The sequence below is a fragment of the Zingiber officinale genome, chromosome 5A (assembly GCF_018446385.1).
Source record: "Zingiber officinale cultivar Zhangliang chromosome 5A, Zo_v1.1, whole genome shotgun sequence".
Classification (NCBI taxonomy): domain Eukaryota; kingdom Viridiplantae; phylum Streptophyta; class Magnoliopsida; order Zingiberales; family Zingiberaceae; genus Zingiber; species Zingiber officinale.
In genome coordinates this window covers 95,043,063-95,063,110 of record NC_055994.1, presented here as the reverse complement: position 1 = coordinate 95,063,110, position 20,048 = coordinate 95,043,063, and the positions used below count along the sequence as shown (strand labels likewise).

The 20,048-nt window shown below is 36.6% G+C and overlaps 3 protein-coding genes and 1 long non-coding RNA gene across 4 annotated transcripts; 2 read left to right on the top strand and 2 right to left on the bottom strand.

The window, feature by feature from the left end:
• Positions 1-1,121: 1,121 nt before the first annotated feature.
• Positions 1,122-5,341, bottom strand: LOC121981075 (50S ribosomal protein L1, chloroplastic-like). The gene is made up of 7 exons (XM_042533417.1): positions 4,966-5,341; positions 4,687-4,866; positions 4,554-4,608; positions 3,022-3,149; positions 2,555-2,638; positions 1,595-1,720; positions 1,122-1,495 (listed from the first exon to the last, which is right to left on the bottom strand). Exons 1-7 carry the CDS (start codon positions 5,311-5,313, stop codon positions 1,361-1,363), a joined length of 1,056 nt encoding a protein of 351 aa, XP_042389351.1. The 5' UTR covers positions 5,314-5,341; the 3' UTR covers positions 1,122-1,360.
• Positions 5,342-5,775: 434 nt separating this feature from the next.
• LOC121981073 lies at positions 5,776-7,946 on the bottom strand. The gene is made up of 3 exons (XM_042533416.1): positions 7,716-7,946; positions 7,585-7,637; positions 5,776-6,145 (listed from the first exon to the last, which is right to left on the bottom strand). Exons 1-3 carry the CDS (start codon positions 7,804-7,806, stop codon positions 6,011-6,013), a joined length of 279 nt encoding a protein of 92 aa, XP_042389350.1. The 5' UTR covers positions 7,807-7,946; the 3' UTR covers positions 5,776-6,010.
• On the top strand, positions 6,168-7,576 carry LOC121981074. The gene is made up of 2 exons (XR_006111730.1): positions 6,168-7,161; positions 7,462-7,576. It is a non-coding gene; the product is annotated as an uncharacterized LOC121981074 (long non-coding RNA).
• A 66-nt stretch (positions 7,947-8,012) lies between the features above and the next one.
• LOC121981072 lies at positions 8,013-10,365 on the top strand. The gene is made up of 4 exons (XM_042533415.1): positions 8,013-8,163; positions 8,362-8,556; positions 8,883-9,776; positions 10,094-10,365. The coding sequence occupies exons 3-4, from the start codon at positions 9,119-9,121 to the stop codon at positions 10,237-10,239; spliced, it is 804 nt and encodes a 267-aa protein (XP_042389349.1). The 5' UTR covers positions 8,013-8,163; positions 8,362-8,556; positions 8,883-9,118; the 3' UTR covers positions 10,240-10,365.
• The last annotated feature ends 9,683 nt before the right edge of the window (positions 10,366-20,048 follow it).

Here is a 20,048-nt window from a genome sequence, read left to right as displayed (position 1 = left end):
TTTAGCAAAATTGACACCATACACAAAAGTAAATAAAGTTAAATATAATATCTATTTTTATAATTTTAAATATAATGACAAGTTGACACTCTTCTCCGTGTAAATACTAATGTTTGGGGTCAATTTATAATTAATTTGATTAGAAGTGTATCTACTAAATGAAATGCTCACCGTTAAACATAGTTAAGTCTATGATTCAACGGAACAGTCGCAGAACAACTGGAATGAACTTTTTCCGATACAGTGACACCCCATGTCATGTTAATTTTTAAATAAATAATGTCAGTTCTCGTTGATCCGGCAGCTCATTAGCCCAGGCACGACAAAGGTCCTATGGGGGGATGCGCGAGCGAGCGTGCACAAGAAGACGGCGACGGTGGTTTCGAATAGGGACTTACCATGGTTTAATTCAAACTTAAATTTTGATAATCATATATTTATAGTCTCAAAGCCTAACTAATTCATCTTATTAAAATATGATAATTTTTTAATTTAAATTTAAAAATCTAATAAATGATATATATTTGTATAAATTTATATTCTTATTAATTATATATTTTATATATAACCTAAGAATTGGGATATGATTGTTTATTCTCATTATATTGTTTAGTGTTTTTAGAGACGAATAGTCTAAACATAAATTATAAATTTAAAGATGAATAAATAATAATTTATTATATGAGCTTTTAAAAAAATTACAAGTCAAAAAATATAATGGTGTATTAAGTTTTTATGACTTTATATATATTATTTTTTTATTATTAATTATATATATATATATATATATATAAAATTTTACTAATTCTTTATTTTTTATTTTTATTTACTAGAGTTCGCAATGACCGCGACCGTTCTTACACGCTCCGGTTAAGTTGCAGTTGCAGACGCCCAACGTGCTAATATTTCAACTTTTAATAGGCAGCGGTGTATTGAACCGCTACGGGTGTGGGCCGATACCACGCGAGATTGTCAGATTGTGGGGCCGATTTATTGAACAAAACTCCTGGTCAATCGTTGTATATGAATGGCTTCGGTAGTCATACATGGGCTGATGGGCTGGGCTCAAACTCACCTGAACCGTTTAGGTTATGTGTTGCGGTAAAGGATAACAAACGAAGGACCAGTGAGAAGAGAATAATATTGTAGAGAGCTGCTGCATTTGGGGATATGCATTGTGCATTTCTACCAAATGGCACACCATCATCGAACTTACACAAACCTACTATTCAGATAACAACAATTCCATACCTAAATTGGCTGTGGTGTAGGTCATCTTTGAGTTGTGTAGTGCTTGTTGCCATGGTCTCAAGGCAAATTATGCTACCAAGTATTTCATGTGCCAATCTGAGCTTCAGTCCTACGCTGCAGGGGATTTGTAGTCCAGTGCTTCTCTTATGTTCAATCGAATTGAAGGTCCCATTGATGAACAAATATGAATACTCTTCCAGTATACTCCTTTTGCACCGGAAGGCTTGTTTGTTTCAATTGATCTCTGCAGAGAGAGGAAGAAAGAGAAGGTTGCATTCTGTCACTGGAGCTAATTCAATTTCCCCCAAAAGAAAAAATTGGTTTAAATAAAGATGAAACATACTAGTGCAGCCATCAGATTGATAATAAGGTCTTCCTCTGAAAAATTAACCTTCCCAAAAGGTACGTGAACAATCCCAGTCTTATCCACCCGGTATTCGACTTTACCTTTCTTGAATTCTTGGATAGCCTGAAACAAAGATTAAAGTCAAGCAAACAATAAAGGAGCTATGTAAAAAACATTAATCCAAAAAAAAAACTAATTATGATCTATCCAATCTCCATCAGTTTTGTCATTAAATCCTGATTCATAATATTTCACAGTTAATATATCTTTGAATGCTGGTTAGTGAAGTCTGAAGTCCTCCTGAATTCGGATGCTGAAACATCTCTTAGCCAGTATTTTTTATTGAGCTTATCTTGTTACTGATAGTACATTGCTAATTGAGTCAAGGTAGTGGTTTTAAGGTAGTAAGTCAATAGGTTGTTGTGATTTTAATAGATGACAAAAATGAATAACTGGGTGTCATGGCTTAAAGCATTTCAATGTACAAAAGAAAAGCCGAACATATTATAGTAAGTTCCAGCTTAACCAGAAGAAATATGTGTATGGTGAACCTCTATTTTTCCGTGGACAATAGGATCCATGCATAAACTAGTAACTTCCCTACCAAAAGAAATTGCCTGGGTCGATACATACAAGTTTCTCTTCTTCAAATCCATGTTATTATAATATATATGTCAAGCATATTACTGTTAATCCTATATTCAGGAAGCCCGCTTTCATCTAAGCCTCTCAACCCTTTTAGTATTTCACAATAATCCATGTGCTACATTTATAAGCTGACGAAGTAACCACAATTTCTGTTGCCATTCTAAAACAAATTGGAAATGAAATATCAACAGAGAAACACTATTAAACTCATAAGCTTCGACCAGATCAAATGTAAATGACAACATAAGACTTTATACATCCAAAGTGAATAAATGGAACTAGCTAGAAGAAGATCTTTCCAAGCCATACCTGAGGTATATCAGTGGTGACTGTACCAGCTTTAGGATTAGGCATAAGTCCACGTGGACCTAAAAGTTTTCCCAAACTGGCAACCTGTGATTGCAGATTGCAGGAGAATAGTAAATTTAATAGAACAATTCAACTCAAAGCATTAAAAGGGAGAAAGGGTTATATTGAGGGCATGCTCAAACTAGGAAACATATAAAGATTAGAAATGTGAATAAAGATGTGTGAATGTCAAGTCACAAAGGGACATGAAAATGCATTGCATCCTCCCTCGGCAAATACCTAAGTTAAATTCAGAAAAACATTCAATGTCGCTTTTATTAGTCATTTGCATGTCCATGGAATTACTCATTTAACAGAATGACAGAGATAATTAGAATAATTTCTCAAAATGTTGTGTACGAACATATCAGTGTTACTAGTAGCAACAAACAAGAAAGAAAAACATTTAAGTAAGATTCAGTTCAGACCTTGGGCATCATATCTGGAGAAGCAATTAACTTATCAAAATCCATAAATCCACCTTTTATCTGCTCTATTAATTCCTCTCCACCAACTATATCAGCTCCAGCATTCATGGCTTCATCAATTTTTGCACCTACATAACTTAAAGTAGAATTAAAAAATATATATCTAAAATACTTACATGTTTGCGTCAAAATTTACAATATTTCTGATATATTGAGGTAGGACTAAAAACTATTTGCAAAAATACTATGCAGGTTGAATATTAAACAAGTTGCATATCAATTTATATCAGTTAATTGCTTGAGTGTCTCTAATTATTTTCTTCCTGAAAAAGAAAAAGAGGGGGAAAAAATGAAATTCTTGGTTGTCTGACCTAACTTCTAAAACTTCCTTCCACTAGTCACTCTAACTATTATTTCCATAGAAGTCCAAGAAACATGCTAAATTACTTTTTCTCAGAGATAATATATGCAACAAATGTAAACACCACATTCAACAATGTATAGGTCCTGCTTATAATGTTGCCATCTGAATTCCTAGTGCATATTTGATTGTTAATTTGTGTTTTTTTTATAGAAAGTTTCAATAGGAATCTGATGCAATCAGACTATTAGAGACAGGAGAGGACAAAAAATGATACCCAACTCTCCTCTTCTATGTCTCTACATAAAATAGATAGAGCATCAAGTCATAGACATAATATAGATACATTAAGCACAACCCATAAGGCTCATATAATGTACCTATCCTCACCATTTATTTCCTAATTAAATTAAGAATTCAAATGAAATTTTCAATCCATAAAAAACCCAGGTCACATGATTAACAATCATGGCATGAACTTGAGGTTCACATTAGCAATTCTAAACATCCAATTTGAACTATGTACTTCAGAATCTTACAAACAGTCAGTTGTGATGAATTACAATTTTCCACCTCAGAAACAACATCTTCGCAAATCGCCGCATGAGTTAGCTTAGAGTTAGGAGAAAACATTAGGATTTTTTCATATTCCATTCAGGTTTTCCATTTCCAAGATGAAATCAGACAATAGATCCGATGAATCTTCTTTCTTTTTTTTTGTAAATACCAATTGCTACTTTTGGATGTTGGGCACACATATATCTTCCTAACAGAACATCAGCTAAGTTAAACATGGACTTGAATGCCAAGAATACAACCATAAGTTAAACACGGAATTCCTGAAGTTATACACCTTGCATTGTTTCTATAGGACTTTCAACTTATAATTTTCTTATTATTTCAATTTCCAAAGCATATTCTCATATAAACAAGGACATATCAATATTGAGCCCCCAGGGCAAGGTTGAGTTGGCTACTGCGGAGCAGAGTTGCTACCATACCAAGGATATATCAATATTGGAACAGAAAAATCTGGCACTATTAAAAAAAAAAAAAAAAGCTAGCCATAAAGTTCGACAATTTAGTAGGAGAAACCATGAATTATAATGTATAGTTTAATAATAGCATGCAGCAATGGAGTGTGGGAAAAGAAACACAAATGATAACCCACCTTGGGTTAGCACAGCCACTTTAACAGTCTGCCCAGTCCCCTTCGGCAGATTCACCTATATGATATGAAAACACATGTAAGCAACCCACAAAATTCAACATGACCCAAGAACGGCAGGACAAGGAATCAGCACCGTGGCCCTCAGCTGCTGGTCGTTGTACTTAGGATCGATGTTGAGGCGGAAATGCGCCTCTGTGGACTCCACAAATTTCGTGCTCGCCGTCTGCTTGAGAAGCGAGACTGCAGCGGGCACATCATACTCCTTCTTGTTCTCCCTCAATTTCTGTATCTCCAAAAAACGTTTGGACCTTGTCTGCGACAACAAATTCCACATAACTTGCACCGATCCATACAAACCCCAAAAGGACAAGCGAACAAAAAACAAAAAACGAGTGTACAGGAGAAGATCTACCCTATCCCTCTTGAGGGGCAAAGCGGCCTTGCCGGTCTTGGTTTTGGTCGGAGCGGCGACGGTGGCGACGGCCGATTCGGATCCGGCTTCACCATCCTCGAGATCGGTCTCCGGGTCGGCGACGGCTGAGAGCTCAGCGCGAAGCGGGGAAACTTCGAACCTTCTAGGAGCGATCTGAAGTCGTGGTTTGATAAGGATGTGAAGCTTGTGGAAGGCCAAGGAAGGGTAAGATGAGGAGGAGGAGGAGGGGCAGAGAGGCGAGACAAAGTGAGGAGCAACGAGCTTTTGGGAGGCGAGGGCGGTGGTCGGCGAGAGGGCGCAAGGGTTAGCGATGGCAGCCATCGCCATGAAAGGAGGATAAGAGAACGAATGGAGATAAAATGACGTGGGTGTTTGTTGTGTGCTTTATATAGTTGGTAGAAAGAAAAAAAAGTTCATTATTTTTAAATATATATTTCTTAATTTTTCCCTTATATATATATATATATATATATATATTATTTGAACATTTTCTTTTATTATATCTTATAATATTTTATATGTTATAAAATATAACATATTGGAAGAAAAGTCTTCATTGTTGTTGATAATATTTTATATGTTGAATTTACTGGTTACTTCTTTACTTACAATAGTTAAGAACATAGATGATAATCCTTTTGAATGTTTATATCAGTTTTAACAATTTTTTGGATACATCATTGCATTTGGCTCAATGATTATAGCAATCTACATCCTCTAGATTAAATAAATGGACTAGAAAACACTACTTAAATGTCTCATCTAGGAAAGAAAATGAAGAACACATCATAAAGATGAATAATCCCCTATAATTTTACAACACTTTTGTGTCATGAATATGCTGCTACTGCAATCTGTAGCCCAAAACATTTTATCTGATAGTGAGAAAAAACATTCAAACATTGTAAGCCACTGCTCATCTGAAATTTCAAGTTATAGGCAAACAAAAAAAACTAAAACAAGGCAATCAAAGCATCTTCGATCATCTTGTGGCATCGATATCCAGATCACAAAACAACATTTTCTAGCTTTTTTCCTGCGTCTTTGCAGAAGTAGACGCATTTGTTTCGGGTTTCAGAATGTTAAGCTGACCACCCTCCTTGCTAGCAGCAGTTGTAGCCTTGATCTCGTTGCAGTGGTTTATGAACTTGCTCAGTTCCTGATTCATGAATTGTTTAATACCATCAGAAATATGTAAAAGAAATCATGGTTGACGAAATAGTAGTCAGAGAATGTGTTCTACGAAAGTATTGCATGAACTAAAACCTCACAAGAATGTGGCAATTCATTTCATCTTTGAAAAGAGAAAACAAGGAACATAATCATTGCTGATTATGATCACAACTGGGAAATACAGACTTGAAGTCAGAAACAGAACTGATTGCAGAGGAAGGGTTGCATGGGAAAATAATTGGCTTCCAGAACTTCAAGAGTTATGCTCCACACAATGAGTAAAGTTGTAGCAACCTCGAGTAGTGGTGTCAATGTACGAGACAAGTTTGCGGATGACTTTTAAGATTTGTTCACACACACAGACACACACACATTTGTTTAGGGCATCCCATTCCATTCCCTGAGCAGAGAAATAGAATACCTGTTTTCAAATCCTAGATCTAGCAACTGCAAACTTCTTGTCAGCTAAGTAGCAACCATCCTTTTACAAGATTTACAGCTTTAAATGCTTTAGTGTTGTTAAATTTAGTTCCTATCTACGGGTTGTATTAGGGCTAGTGAGTTGCAATTGTACGAAACCCTTGCTTCATCTTACACATCACATTAAACTTATTCATCCCAATCCATTCCCTGAGCAGAGAAGTAGAATACCTGTTTTCAAATCCTAGATCTAGCAACTGCAAACTTCTTGTCAGCTAAGTAGCAACCATCTTTTTACAAGATTTACAGCTTTAAATACTTTAGTGTTGTTAAATTTAGTTCCTATCTACGGGTTGTATTAGGGCTAGTGAGTTGCAATTGTACGAAAGCCTTGCTTCATCTTACACATCACATTAAACTTATTACTCTTCTTCCTACAGGCCAGTGCATCAACCATAAGCCTAAAATTATTCTTTTAACAACATATATTGATATACTAAATTTATGGAAATGCAGATAACACATTCCAGCACTCCTTTATCCTGATAGCTTTTGAATGGAAAAAGAAGGCCAAACTAGAAGGTAGGAAAATTATCTTTATATCTCTTCCTTCGCATTAACTATACACTTCAAGGTAAACAAAAGGCATATTTTCTCATCATACAGATGACAAAATTGAAAAAGGAGCCTCACCATTCAATTTTTTTTTTTTAAAGAAAAAGAAAAAATCGCTGATGAAATCAATATTCCATTTCTCACCTCGTTATCAACAGAGTATTTGAACTACATTTGAACTATATACAGTAGCAGAAATCTCAAATTAGGGTTATAGGGAAGTTGTTTTTCTGAAAAACCTTGAGAACTGAACAATCTATTTGGCAGAAACAACTAATCAAAGGCGAAATGCTTATCAAGGAAAGGTAGAGTCTGTGATAAAAAAAAAAGGGAAAAGAATTTTGAAGAGGTAGAGACAAGCATAAAATAGAGAAGGAGAAGAGCACTAACTCGGTCAGTTTCCATCTCCTTGGATATCTTGGAAGGCTTCAAGTACTTCTTCCCTGGACCATGTTGAGGCCAAGTTAAGTATAAGCAACAAGGAGGCAAGTACGCAGGGAGAAGAAGGGATCAGGCGAAACCTTTACGGGTTTGAGAAGTCTTTCCATGGCGATTGGGAGGGATGGTTCTCCTCTTCTGCTGGCCCTTGAACAGGCTTCCCTTCTGCGTCATCTCCGGCAGCACCGATCGCCGACGCTCTTGCGGCGGACACGGCGCTTCTCTAACACGGGCAAGGCGGTGAACACAAATCTTAAGTATGAATTATTATCCGTCCGATCGCAGAGAATTTGATCAGGCCCCTGATTGGACGGCTACAAGGAGCCGACCATTCCAAAACGATGCCCTCGTCTCCCATCCATCGGCCCATATGAGGCCCGTCCTATAAAAACACCGATAAAAGGCTCACTCGCTGCCCGTGAACCATCACGCCCGCGCGATCGCGGCGAAGATCGAGGAAGTGAAAGGTCGTCGCCGTCTGTCGATTGTCTTCTCGATGTTTCCTCCTTCACCCTGAACCCCTTGCTACTGGTACGCTTCCATCCTCCACTGATTTCTGTTTCCTTTATGGCTCAAACTGCCGTCTGCTCGATGTCGAGATCTAAAGTGTTGGGTTCGATTTGACTTCTTCTTTTTTTCCATCGATGTTGTGATTCGGTGTCCGAATCATGCGATTTGTTCGCACAGAACTCTTCGATCGAGTGTTGAACCTTGTTGATTTATCTGCAGATTTTGGGCATCAATTCAAATTCGTCATTGAGGGGAATAGGCAGGACAAGTAGTTTGCTTTCAGTTCAGTAACATAGGGATTAGCTGGTTTCTAGAATTCGAGGAGATAAGGAAGATCATGGCACTCTTCAAAGTTTGAACTCTGAATTCAACACTAATCTACTTTGATTGAAAGTATGATCTACCTTCATACAAGTTAGTACTGAAAGTTCTTCATTGACTCTCATTACAACTATATTATCGTATTCATTTATTTCAATCTTCTTTTTTTCTGTCGTTGGGGATTTCAACTGATGTAACTTTATATTTCATTAGTTTAAATTGAGAAAATAAACTGCAGAAAAAGAAAACATAGGAATACATAGTTATTAATCTGATTTTAAATTTGCACGTGGCACTACCTCAATGGTGGATCCTGGGACCACGTGTTTCTCTCTCTGGAATATGAGAGAAAATACGAAAATTAAACACACGTAACTTGAAATTGGATGCCTGTTGCTTTATTGGTTTATGTATAACAGAATAAGGCATAAGGGATCCGGTCATTCGGATGATCATATTAACCAATGTGATTGCGGGTGGCTAATTGGAAGGATTTCAAAAGCCCTAGCTTTTCCCTTCAGTATCGCGTTCCCCACACGTTTCCCCTTTCCTGGGCCGGTATGCTTCCTTTCGACGCCTCGCCGCGATCAATTCCCTAGTTGAAGGCGGACGCGGAGCCACGAGGGGAACAGGCGGCTCCGGGACCGAATGCTCGATGGGGCAGAAGCCCTCATGGTTTCTTCCCCCGACCATCAACCTCAACTTCCTCCACTCTCACCTCGGCACCTTCCTCCCCACCGCCTCACTCTCCTCCGCCTCACCCGCTACCCCCCAATTCAACCCTCTCCCCTCCCCTCCCCTTCCCCATGCCGAGAGACATCAATACAAGCTCTACTTCCCACGGTCAATGGTCGAATGCCTGACGAGCTGTCTCCGCTTGGTTCTACCGCGTCGGGCGCAGCCCGATTCCGCCCTCGCGGTTTCTCCGGCTCCGATCTTGCAGCGTCCGAGGCCTCGGCGGATTTCGTCGGAGCGCGGCTGCGCAGTCCCTCTTTTCAGGCCGTATGTCGCCTCCGTGCCCTGGCATGGGGGTGTGCGGGGATTCTTCTCGCAGCTGTTCCCACGGTACGGCCGCTACTGCGGTCCTAATTGGTCCAGCGGCAAGGATGGCGGTTCTATGCTGTGGGATCAGAGGCCCGTTGATTGGCTCGACTTTTGTTGCTACTGTCATGATATCGGCTACGACTCTTACGATCAGGCGAAATTGCTGAAGGCGGACCTCTCCTTCCTGGAATGCCTGGAGCAGCCGAGGATGGCCTCGAAAGGTGGAGGTGCTCCAGCTGCAATCATCTACCGAGCTATGTGCATTGCAGGCAAGATTGAAAATTTAGTAACTTTCTTTTTCTGCCTTCTTTGTTTTAAATTTTTTTTCACCTTGTTGGTATTGTATGCTTATGTAGATTTTTAGAGCATATAAATGACCTGCCACCCTTTTAACAATGATAATTCTGGGATCATCTTGTCCTTTAGTACTCCAAGTGCCATGAAATTTAAGGAATAGATGACGTACCTTTTTGACAATGGTAGTCATACAAGAATGCTAATATAATTTTCTTGCAGTAGACAGTTAAACTTGAATCTAATTGAATAAGGGTTATTATGATGTGGTTTTTGGTTTGCTTACTTGCAGGGCTGAGGACCATATTGATACCTTATAGGATGCACCTAGTTAGAGTGCAATCTGGGCCATCATTCTTGGATGCGTTCAACAACTTGATAAATAAATCGAGTTCATCTACCAATAATGAGGCTACAAAGTGCAAAGAAATGTTGTGAAACCAAAAGGGATATTTTGATGTTGACTGAGTTGGTCTCTGAAATCATATTTCCTTTTTTTTTCCCCTTATCTGTATTGGCAGAGTACATGCTTATTATATTATGAATCCACATGCATGTTGGTCACGTATTCTTCATTAGACAATCCTTTTCTTTCTTGTTTGTGTAGTAATTTTGAAAAGGCATGACATTTGCAATATGAAGTTTGTTTAAGACATTTGCAAAGAACATTGTTCCTTCTATAAATTTTCTTTTAAGTAGATATGTTGAACTGCATATGACTGAAGAAAGTTCATGTCCTCTAATGGAGTGTGGTTATACATACTTAGTGATGTTTCAATTATAATCCATATTAGACAACAGTCAGATAACAAATCTGATTTAAAATGTTTCAGGTAATAGCCATTGATAATCTGCATTTTGACATGTTATTACTGTTTATGTTTCACTTAATTCCTGTACTATAACAGGCAATGTTTGGCCACCGATTTGGGGTTGGCTACACAGATCTTAACCTGCTATCTAGGTCTATGTAATGTTGCATTACTCTTAATATCGTAGATATCTAAATCACTTTGAATCATGTTAGATAATGTTCTAGTTGATCTCTCCTTACCTTCAACACTAGTAGATTCAACTTGTCTAATTATAGAATCTATTATTCATCTTTGAATGTATCTTATACCAGTTTAACTTATTTTCACTCAATGTATCTACTATAGGAGCTGCCCTTAACTCATGCAGTACTGTAGTAATTTGGGATGCATAAGCTATGGTCATCTAATGTGCTTTTTGTTATGCATTGAGTTTTCAGCTTCAAGATTTGAGTTATTTGATAGGATGGATGTAAATGGTAGATTGGATCACATAAATATTTTTCTTGGATAGCATAATTAGAATTCAGTATATTGATTTGTAATAGATGAGATACGAAGGCAACTGGATTTCATCAATAAAGGTTATTGATCCTGTCTAAAATCGGTGGAGACGATATGCTAGGTAGGTGGCTCTGGTGTTAACTGTGTGAAGACTCTAAGCTAAAAACGATGACTCTGAACGGTCCTGCGTATCCAAAGGAGCGTTAGCAACTGGGCTAGGAAAGGGGTCCCTGTCATAGGCCCTCCAACGTTTCAGTCAGTGATCCGATTGAAGGCGATGAATAGCAAAATAAACAGTAGAATGAACCGTGGCTAAAGTTGTGTAGCAGTATACCTGCGTCTGTAGATGAAAATCTCCTTTTATAGTATTATTATTTGTTTATGCACGAATCTCATAGCACTTCCAAAAAAGGACATACTATAAAGATGTTCTGACACCTTTCTTAAAATGGATGTACAATCCCTACGTTTGGCAGGCTGGAAGCTTCTGTTGTACTTGCATATAGAATATTCCATGGCATAAAATACCAAGAAGTAGGGCTGTAAATGAACTAAGCGTTTGTGAACAAACTTGGTGTTCGGTTTGATAAGAGCTTGTTTATGTTCGTTCAATATACATAAGATTAATTAAATAAACAAGCTTGAACAGTTTGTTAAACTAAACAAATAAGCTTGAACATATATGTGTTCAGCTCGTTAATGTTCGTGAACAATGTTCGTGAACAATGTTTACGAACCATATTCATTAATAAATTTTTTTTCAATATGCTAAATAAATAATAAAATAAAATAAAGCAAACAAATAATTTTAAATTATCAAGCTCAATAACCAATCAAATAACTAAAGTTTTCAAACAATCAAACAAGCTTGAATTGAGAGTTCGATAGCATTTAAACAAACCAAGCTTGAACCAAGCTCAAGCCAAGCTCGAATCAAGCTCAAGCCAAACTTGAATTGAGAGTTCGATAGCATCTAAACAAGCCAAGTTTCAAACAAGCTCAAGTTCATAAAAAATAAATTAAGCCAAGCTTGAACAATCATTTTAAAAGCTTGGTTCATTTTAAGTTTGGCTCGGCTCAGCTTGGTTACCTTATCAAACAAGTTTAAATACCCCAAAGCTCGGCTCGTTTACAACCCTACCAAGAAGGAATATGAGGTAGTTGGGTTGAGGGATCCATAATATGCTTACATGGCAAGCCGACCGAGTTCTTCGTAAAGCCTGATCGACTATTGCTTGCAAGAGCCACGAGGTCAAATTTAGGGGATGTTGTCGGGGATTCCTCTTCTGCTTGGCCTTTTAGTTTGGCCACTGAGTTTGATCAGATCAAGTGTTTAATTTATCCGATCGGACTATAGGTCTGTTCAACTAGATAATTCGGTCGGAATAGTTGATCATGATAACCTGAGTGATGAAGATGACTTTGCTCTGGAGAGTACTGACTTGATTCGGAATTCCAACCATGGTTCGACCGATCAAAGGGTTCGGTTAGATGACCGCTCAGTTGAGACAATGGTATGCACTGATCCCAAATGCTGATACTCTTTAACTTTGATTGTTATGTCAATCGATTTCCTTGACTTTGATCTATCTTAGAGGATCTACCTTATTCACGACATTAGCTATATACTCTTGATTTGAATAATTAGTGAACATTTGTCCACAATGTTCTAAACTCATTTGCACTGAGTTTTTTTAGATAAGTCTATGTTACATTTTATCCTTATGAGCTACAGAGGACGTGCCAAAGATGTTAAGCAAAAGAAATCTTATCTACTATCATAGTTATGATGTTTTATCCATCTCTACTTTGATACTTGCAAAGTAGGGAACTAATGCTTAGATGGGAGAACTACAACTGGAAGTGTGTATTATTCACAGAGCTTTAGTTGCAAGTCAACTGACTATAAGCTTTTTCAGGTATCTAAATCTAATTTTACTTGCAAACGTGAAGAATAGCCTGTATATTTGAAGAACTACTCTTCAAGTTTTTTTGTCGTCTGTTATGCCCCTCTTTCCCGGTTATTGTATGTGTTAGCATTTGTTTAAAATGACTGGTTCATTTGTAATCAATTATCTTAGGAATATTCAGGTAGGTTAGACACCTACAGAAGTCCTTTTTATCACATGTGCAGTTTTTTTTTTTTTTTTTTGAGACTTTAACTTTTGTCGTTTTCAATGATAATTAAAGTGCCATTCTTACTTGGACTATTATTTATTTATTTTTCCAACAGGTTGAGCCAAAGCGGACTTGAAACATTCAAGCACCCACCAGAGTGTAAAAAGGTAACGAAACAACTGTTTCATTAATAGTGGTGTTGACATAAAGGTCCAAGAGTTAATTACGAACTCCTATCAACTTCTAGTTCTTGATAATGACAGACTAGGATATGCATCTTAAAAATTCTAGATAAATCGTATGATAAATAAATCCAATTTCCATGTAGGTAGCCTACAATAGAAATATAAAAAGATAAACATGTGTTGAATCGGGGTATACGTGTCAGGAGATGCATGATGTATATTTAAAAATTTTATTTTTTTTTCATTTTTTGAAATTAAGTGCGAGGGTAAAGTATGTAACCAAAAGATAAAAAACGAAAGAACAAATGCACAAAATATCAATTATTTGATTCATAGTCTTTAATGATTTTTATTATAAGGCTTATGATTTTTTATATTGTGTTAGTCATTATTTCAAAGGTTAGTAGTTGTCTATGATTTATTTTCTTCGTGTTGGTCCTGGGACGAATTAACGGAGGTGCTGAGGGCGAATATATTCGTCTTTTGCCATCATGATCTTTTATATTGTATCATTAGACAATCCACTAAAGACCTCTTTCAAAATCATCGGAAGAGTGAATCAACTATAGAAACACAAAATACTACAGTGTAATATATATACTACACGACCTTAGCAATAAATTAAGTCGCTTTAAGTAAATTTTTACGAATCACAAAGTATATTGATGTGGGATGCTCGTATGTTGGTGTCGATCTGCGGACAGTAATCAGATGTCTCGGAGTAGTAGCGCAACAGTAGAGCGTAGTCGAAGCAACAAAACAGTCATCTTAGCTTGTATTGAAGTTTTGTCTATTGTGTTGGTCGAACACTGTTTTTAAAGAGTGTTGAGGGTGCCACCAACCTCATCTAAGGTGCCTCCAACCTTAAATATGATCTCTTAAGCTTCAGTCGTGATAAGTCGTGCAGACTATGACTTCTATCCACTCGAGGGTGCCTTCCATACATTTCGAGGCGCCTCCGCATAGCTCCGAGTCGCCTTCAGTGCCCCACAAGAACTTTATCCTCAAAGTTTATCCTCATGAGGGTGTCTCCTCTTGATTCAGGGCACCTCCGCGTAGCTCTGAGGCACCTCCCTGTAGTTCCAAGATGCCTCTGGCATTGATCATCTGAGACTACATTTATATTTTTACCCCTACAAAAAATGTTAGTCCAAATAACAAACTATATTCTGTAAAATAAAGTTAGCACAATTAAATATAATGGATTATTAAGTAGATTATATCTTCCCAAGATCAGGATCTAATCATGGTCTCAGCTTAGACTTCTAAAATATATCTAAGCTGGATCAGCGCATAAAATCCCTAATTGGGACTCGTCCTCATTGTATCACTCTCCTCCAGTGACTTTTTTCACTTATCATGCAGAATCGCTTAACTTTCCTTTGACCCACTAGGTATTCTTATAAATTGTCAGGTCTGCGGAACCAACTAGATTTCGGCCAGTTTCATGTCTCGTAGATCGAGCCAGACTTTCCACAATATATTGACTCCTTAACCTATCTGAACTTCCTACTAATTATCAGATCCAATAGACCTAACTGGAATTCTGTAATATATCCAATTAAAATTTAACCTAATTGAATTCATATATGATAATAGGGATAAAACAATAATATTATTATTATTAATAATAATAAAGAGTATATGTGAAGTTTAGGGATTTATTGGGATTTTAAAAATTTTTATTTAGTCTTTTTTATGTTTATGGGGATAAACGAGATAATAAAAAGTCTGTTTGAAAAAAATGATAAACACAGTGGGAGTTGATTGGAATAAACTTAGGTGACATGTGGTTCTTTCCTAGAATCAGAATAAGAATGAGAATTATAGTATTATGGAATAAGAATAGGTATGAGTATACATATCACTCTTAAAAATAATGTTTGGTTAGTTGAATATTTTCTATCAGAATAAACTAATTATTTTTTTACCCTTAGAGAAAAATAAGAGAAAGTTAAATGTGAAAAAAATATGATAAGAGAGAGTGATGAGATAGAAAGTGTGATAAGAGAGAAATATGGTAGGAAAAAATGAAGAGAGAGAAAGTGTGATGAGAGAGCAAGATGAGAGAGGATGAGGAGAGAAAAAAATATGATGAGACAAAAAATGTAATGGGAAATAATGAAGAAAGAGAGAAAGTGTGATGAGAAAAAATTAGGAGAGTGTGTGATGGGAGAGATTGAGGAGAGAGAAAATGTGATGAGGAAAAATAAGAAAAGAGAGAGTGTGATGGGAGAGAAAATATGATGAAAGAAAATGAGGAGAAAGAAAGTGTGATGGGAGAGAATGAAGAGAGAGAAAGTGTGATAAAAGCAATGAGAAGAAAGAGTGTGTGATGGGAGAGGTTGAGAAGAGAAAGTGTGATAAGAAAAAATGAAAAAAGAGAGTATGATCGGAGAGAAAGCAGAATGAGAGAGGATAAGAAGAGAGAAAGTGTAATGGGAGAGAATGAAGAGAGAGAAAGTGTGATACCAGAAAATGAGAGAGTATGATGGGAGAAATTGAGGAAGAAAGTATGATGAGAGAGAAAGTGTGATGATAGAATGAGGAGAGAGAAAGTATGATGAGAGAAAATGAGGAGAGAGTGTACGATGGGAGAGATTGAGGAGAGAAAAATTATGATGAGAAAGAATAAGGAGAGAGAAAGTGATATGTAAAAAAAATTGAACAAATATATATATTTTCGTCCAAAATTTAATTCTCATTCTCATCAAAACCCAAGGGAGGAGGTGAATTTCATCAATACCCAAGTTTTGGGGTTTCATTCTAAAATTTTAATTCCATTCCTTAAACCAAACACAAGGTTTGAAAATGAATTCATTCCCTCATTCCCAAACTCCTAAACCAAGCGACACCTTAGGTTTTCATAGATTTTAGTTTTAATTTTTTTTTCCTTCCTCTCCTACGCGTACGCTGCCAACCAAAAGGCGTCGCCAGCCACGAAAACGCCATTTGCTGTTTGTGTCACCAGCAGCTCCAAGGGAAATTACTGTCGCCTGCTAGACATCAGATGATCTCCCTCCTCCGGTGAGCTGATGGTCTTCGGAGCAATCCACAGTCAGCCAACAACTTCGGAAGTTGCTGGACAGCTTCTGCCCTCTACCGCCCATCATCGCGTCGGCTAGTCGTGATTCGCGTTGTTGTCATTACCTCCCTCACTGCCGAAGGGTAGTGATTGTCTAATTTGTTTCGCTACTGCCTTTCAGGGCCCCATGACGAGCGAGTATCAACGCACCTATCCCTTCTGTACCGACGACGTCGCCTTTGTACATCGACGGCGGCGTTGCTTTCTGTCGGCGTTGCAGCCACCACCGGCTGCCTTAAGTCATTGTGTTACTAGAGAAGAAGATGGGTACTGTGAGCATCACTGGTCCACCTTTCTATCGACGTTGCCGTCACCTGTGCCACCGCCGACCATCGAAAATAGTAAGATGATTTAATTAGGATTATTTAATTGATTAATGTTGGATTAATTGAAAGTTAATTGATTTAAATTAAGAATAATAATCAGTTAATTATGACTATTACTTAATTAATTTGATGCTTAACTAACATTGATTTAAAACATATCGACAGTTGAATTTGAATTGAATCAAATTGCTAATTAGGTCTAATTAATTAATCAATTAAATATTAATTAAGTAAAGTTGTTGGATTAATTAAATGGTATTCATGATGAAGGAATTAATAGGTTGATTAAATGGTTTATGGATCCCCTTCCAAGGTTTTTGAAAGTAAATTTTTATGCATTTAAGGAGTAACTCCCCCTAAAAACATGGTCAAATTTCTGTCATTGCACCAACAATGACTTGGAGTTCCTAAACAATTAGGAAAATCAAAACTTAAAGTTTTGAGGTTCAAAATTCAATAATGAAACTAAACCCCAACCTAAACTTCACCTAAGTCTACCTTAACCAATCCATACTTGCTTTCATTATGAAAACTCTCCTTAAATATATACAAATGTATTCCAAGGGATTTGGAATGGTTATTGGAACTTGAAGTGGCTTAAAGTGCTGAATTTAGGCTTTTCAGGCCAAAATCAGACTTCCTAATCGATTGAAGTTGGGACTCAATCGATTGAAATCACTTCAATCGATCCATTGTTCGATTCCGCAAGCTACTGCTCGCAGAAATTCCCTCTGAATCGATCGGCTGATCGATCCAGCCTGGGTCAATTGATCGGCTGATCGATCCACTAACCCTCTATTCACGGGAATTGGCTTCCCAATCGAACGACTGATCGATTAAAACCATCCCAATCGATCGGCTGATCGATTGGGTTTTTGATTTTCTGAAATTTAGTTTCAGCAAAATTCAGAAACTCCCCAAAAATTATACACAATTACAAAAATCGTGAAAATTCATGTAGCTACTCTTTAGGGTATACTCTATCAAGGAAAAATAGTTTTCTATAAAAATACTTCCTATTTTCAAAGAGTGACACAAATTTGAAAACTCTTGAAAACTTCAATATTTTCTCCTAGTTTGTGTCTAACTTTTCAATGATGAATACTATCAAAACATAGTCTTTACCAAGGTTTTCAAAAGCATTTTAAAAATATTTTCAAAACCAATATCCAACCATGTTCCTTGGGCTCAATGCACATGACTTGTACATTAGTTTTCCCAATGATTGGAAAACACATAACTATGTGTTTTGATGAATCTAAAACTCAACAAGATGCACTAAATCAACATCTTGATTTTTGTTTACCATCCTAACATCTCACTTGTATCTAATGTGTACTAAAATATATACAAGTCACCTTATGGTTCTTTGTGAGATGTATATTTGGTTTTTGCCCTAAACTAAGGGATCATGCATAACTATCTAGGCATTATGAAACTTATGATCATCCACCTAGGATGTCACTTGGTGTCATCCCACTTGTTGAGATATTTACCATTCATAATAAATGTCTTTTGTCCTTAATTACAAGGAAATTGACATGATGCATGATGATTAATGACATACATCAAAATAAGCAATTTTCAAAAGAAAAACATGCTATAGCTACATGATGTATGTATGACATAACATGATATTTTTGTGTTTTTCATACTAAAAATGAATGCAACACATGATTGCATGACATGTGATAAGCAATCAATCATATGACACTTTAGCATATATAAAATATACCTAGATAGACTATCTAAGTATCCTTAATCCATTAGTTAAGCCTTTAAATTCTAATCCTAGATTGCCTATTGAAGAAATGCTACAACCCAACTTGGCATGTCTTTTACCCTTTCCTATTTGTGCCAATTGAAATTAAAAATTAAATCCTCAAATTTTATTTGACACTTTTTACTCTTTCTAAGAGTGACAATTTGGATTAAGGTTTGCATTTCCCTTAATTTCATAGGAGAATGCCAAATTCCCAATTTGGCATTTCTTTTGCTTCTCTCAAGTGTGTCAATTTAAATTAGATTTAACTCCTCAAATTTTGACACATTTTACTCTTTCAAAGAGTAACACTAATAATCCTTCTCATTTCAAAGGTTAGTAAAACCTTGAAAATGCTCTTCAAGTGTCAACTTCATCAAGGTTGGGTTGACTACCCTTCCAATTAGAGTTGACACTCTCTAAACCCATCTAGGGTGTAGAGAATATGTTCTTAGAAACCCAAAACCTATTGGTACTCCTTAGATGCTCTAGGTACTCACTAGGGATGACTTCCCTAGATACATTCCTAAGGACCTTTCTAGGCTTCTTAGAAGCCTTGGTCACCTCTACTAGGTCACTTTTAGGAATAACTATTAGTGTATACTAAAAGCCTAGCTTTTTGTAAATATTTATTTTGAAATAAAGAATAACATTGGTCAAATGTCTACATTTGTATATTAAGTGTAGTTGTTCAATTAATTTATATTGTAGATAACATGGTGTATGGTGTCACACACAGAAGATTATGTTATCAATTCCTTATAAATTATAAACAGTAGCTCACGACTAAGATGGAAAGGAACAAACCATTGGAATAGTTGTAGTGTAATTTGGTATTAGTTTATCTTAACTATAAAATTACATTAGTACAATCTGAGTGTATTGAGCAGGACCATTTAAGGTAAGTTCTTTTTATACTGACTGAATAAAAGAACAAGACCTTTTGATATTATGAAAGTGTGTGCTCTTAATCTGGATATAATAACAAACACATATATCTAGTATTTATTTTTTTTGACTTATAAATGAGTGAGATTTAGTTCGATAAATCAAGAGGCCCAATAAATTGGGAAATGATATTATTTATAGTGTGTGTTGTTGATTATAGAATGAAACTGTGTCCTAGTAATCTAGGTTAATAATGTCCCCAAGAGGAGCTCATAAGGATTGACATGTAAACCATGCAGATGGACTTAGTCCGACATGACGATAAGGTTGAGTGATACTACTCTTGGAGCTACATATTAATTAAGTTAGTTGTCAGTAACTCATTTAATTAGTGGGCATTCGATATCTTAAACACAGGGAGATTAACACACTCATGATAAGAAGGAGCCCAAAATGTAATTTGGGATTGGTGCGGTAGTTCAATAATAATTCTTTAGTGGTATGAATTATTATTGATGAAATTAAGTTGGGTATTCGAGGCGAACACGGGAAGCTTAATTTCATCGG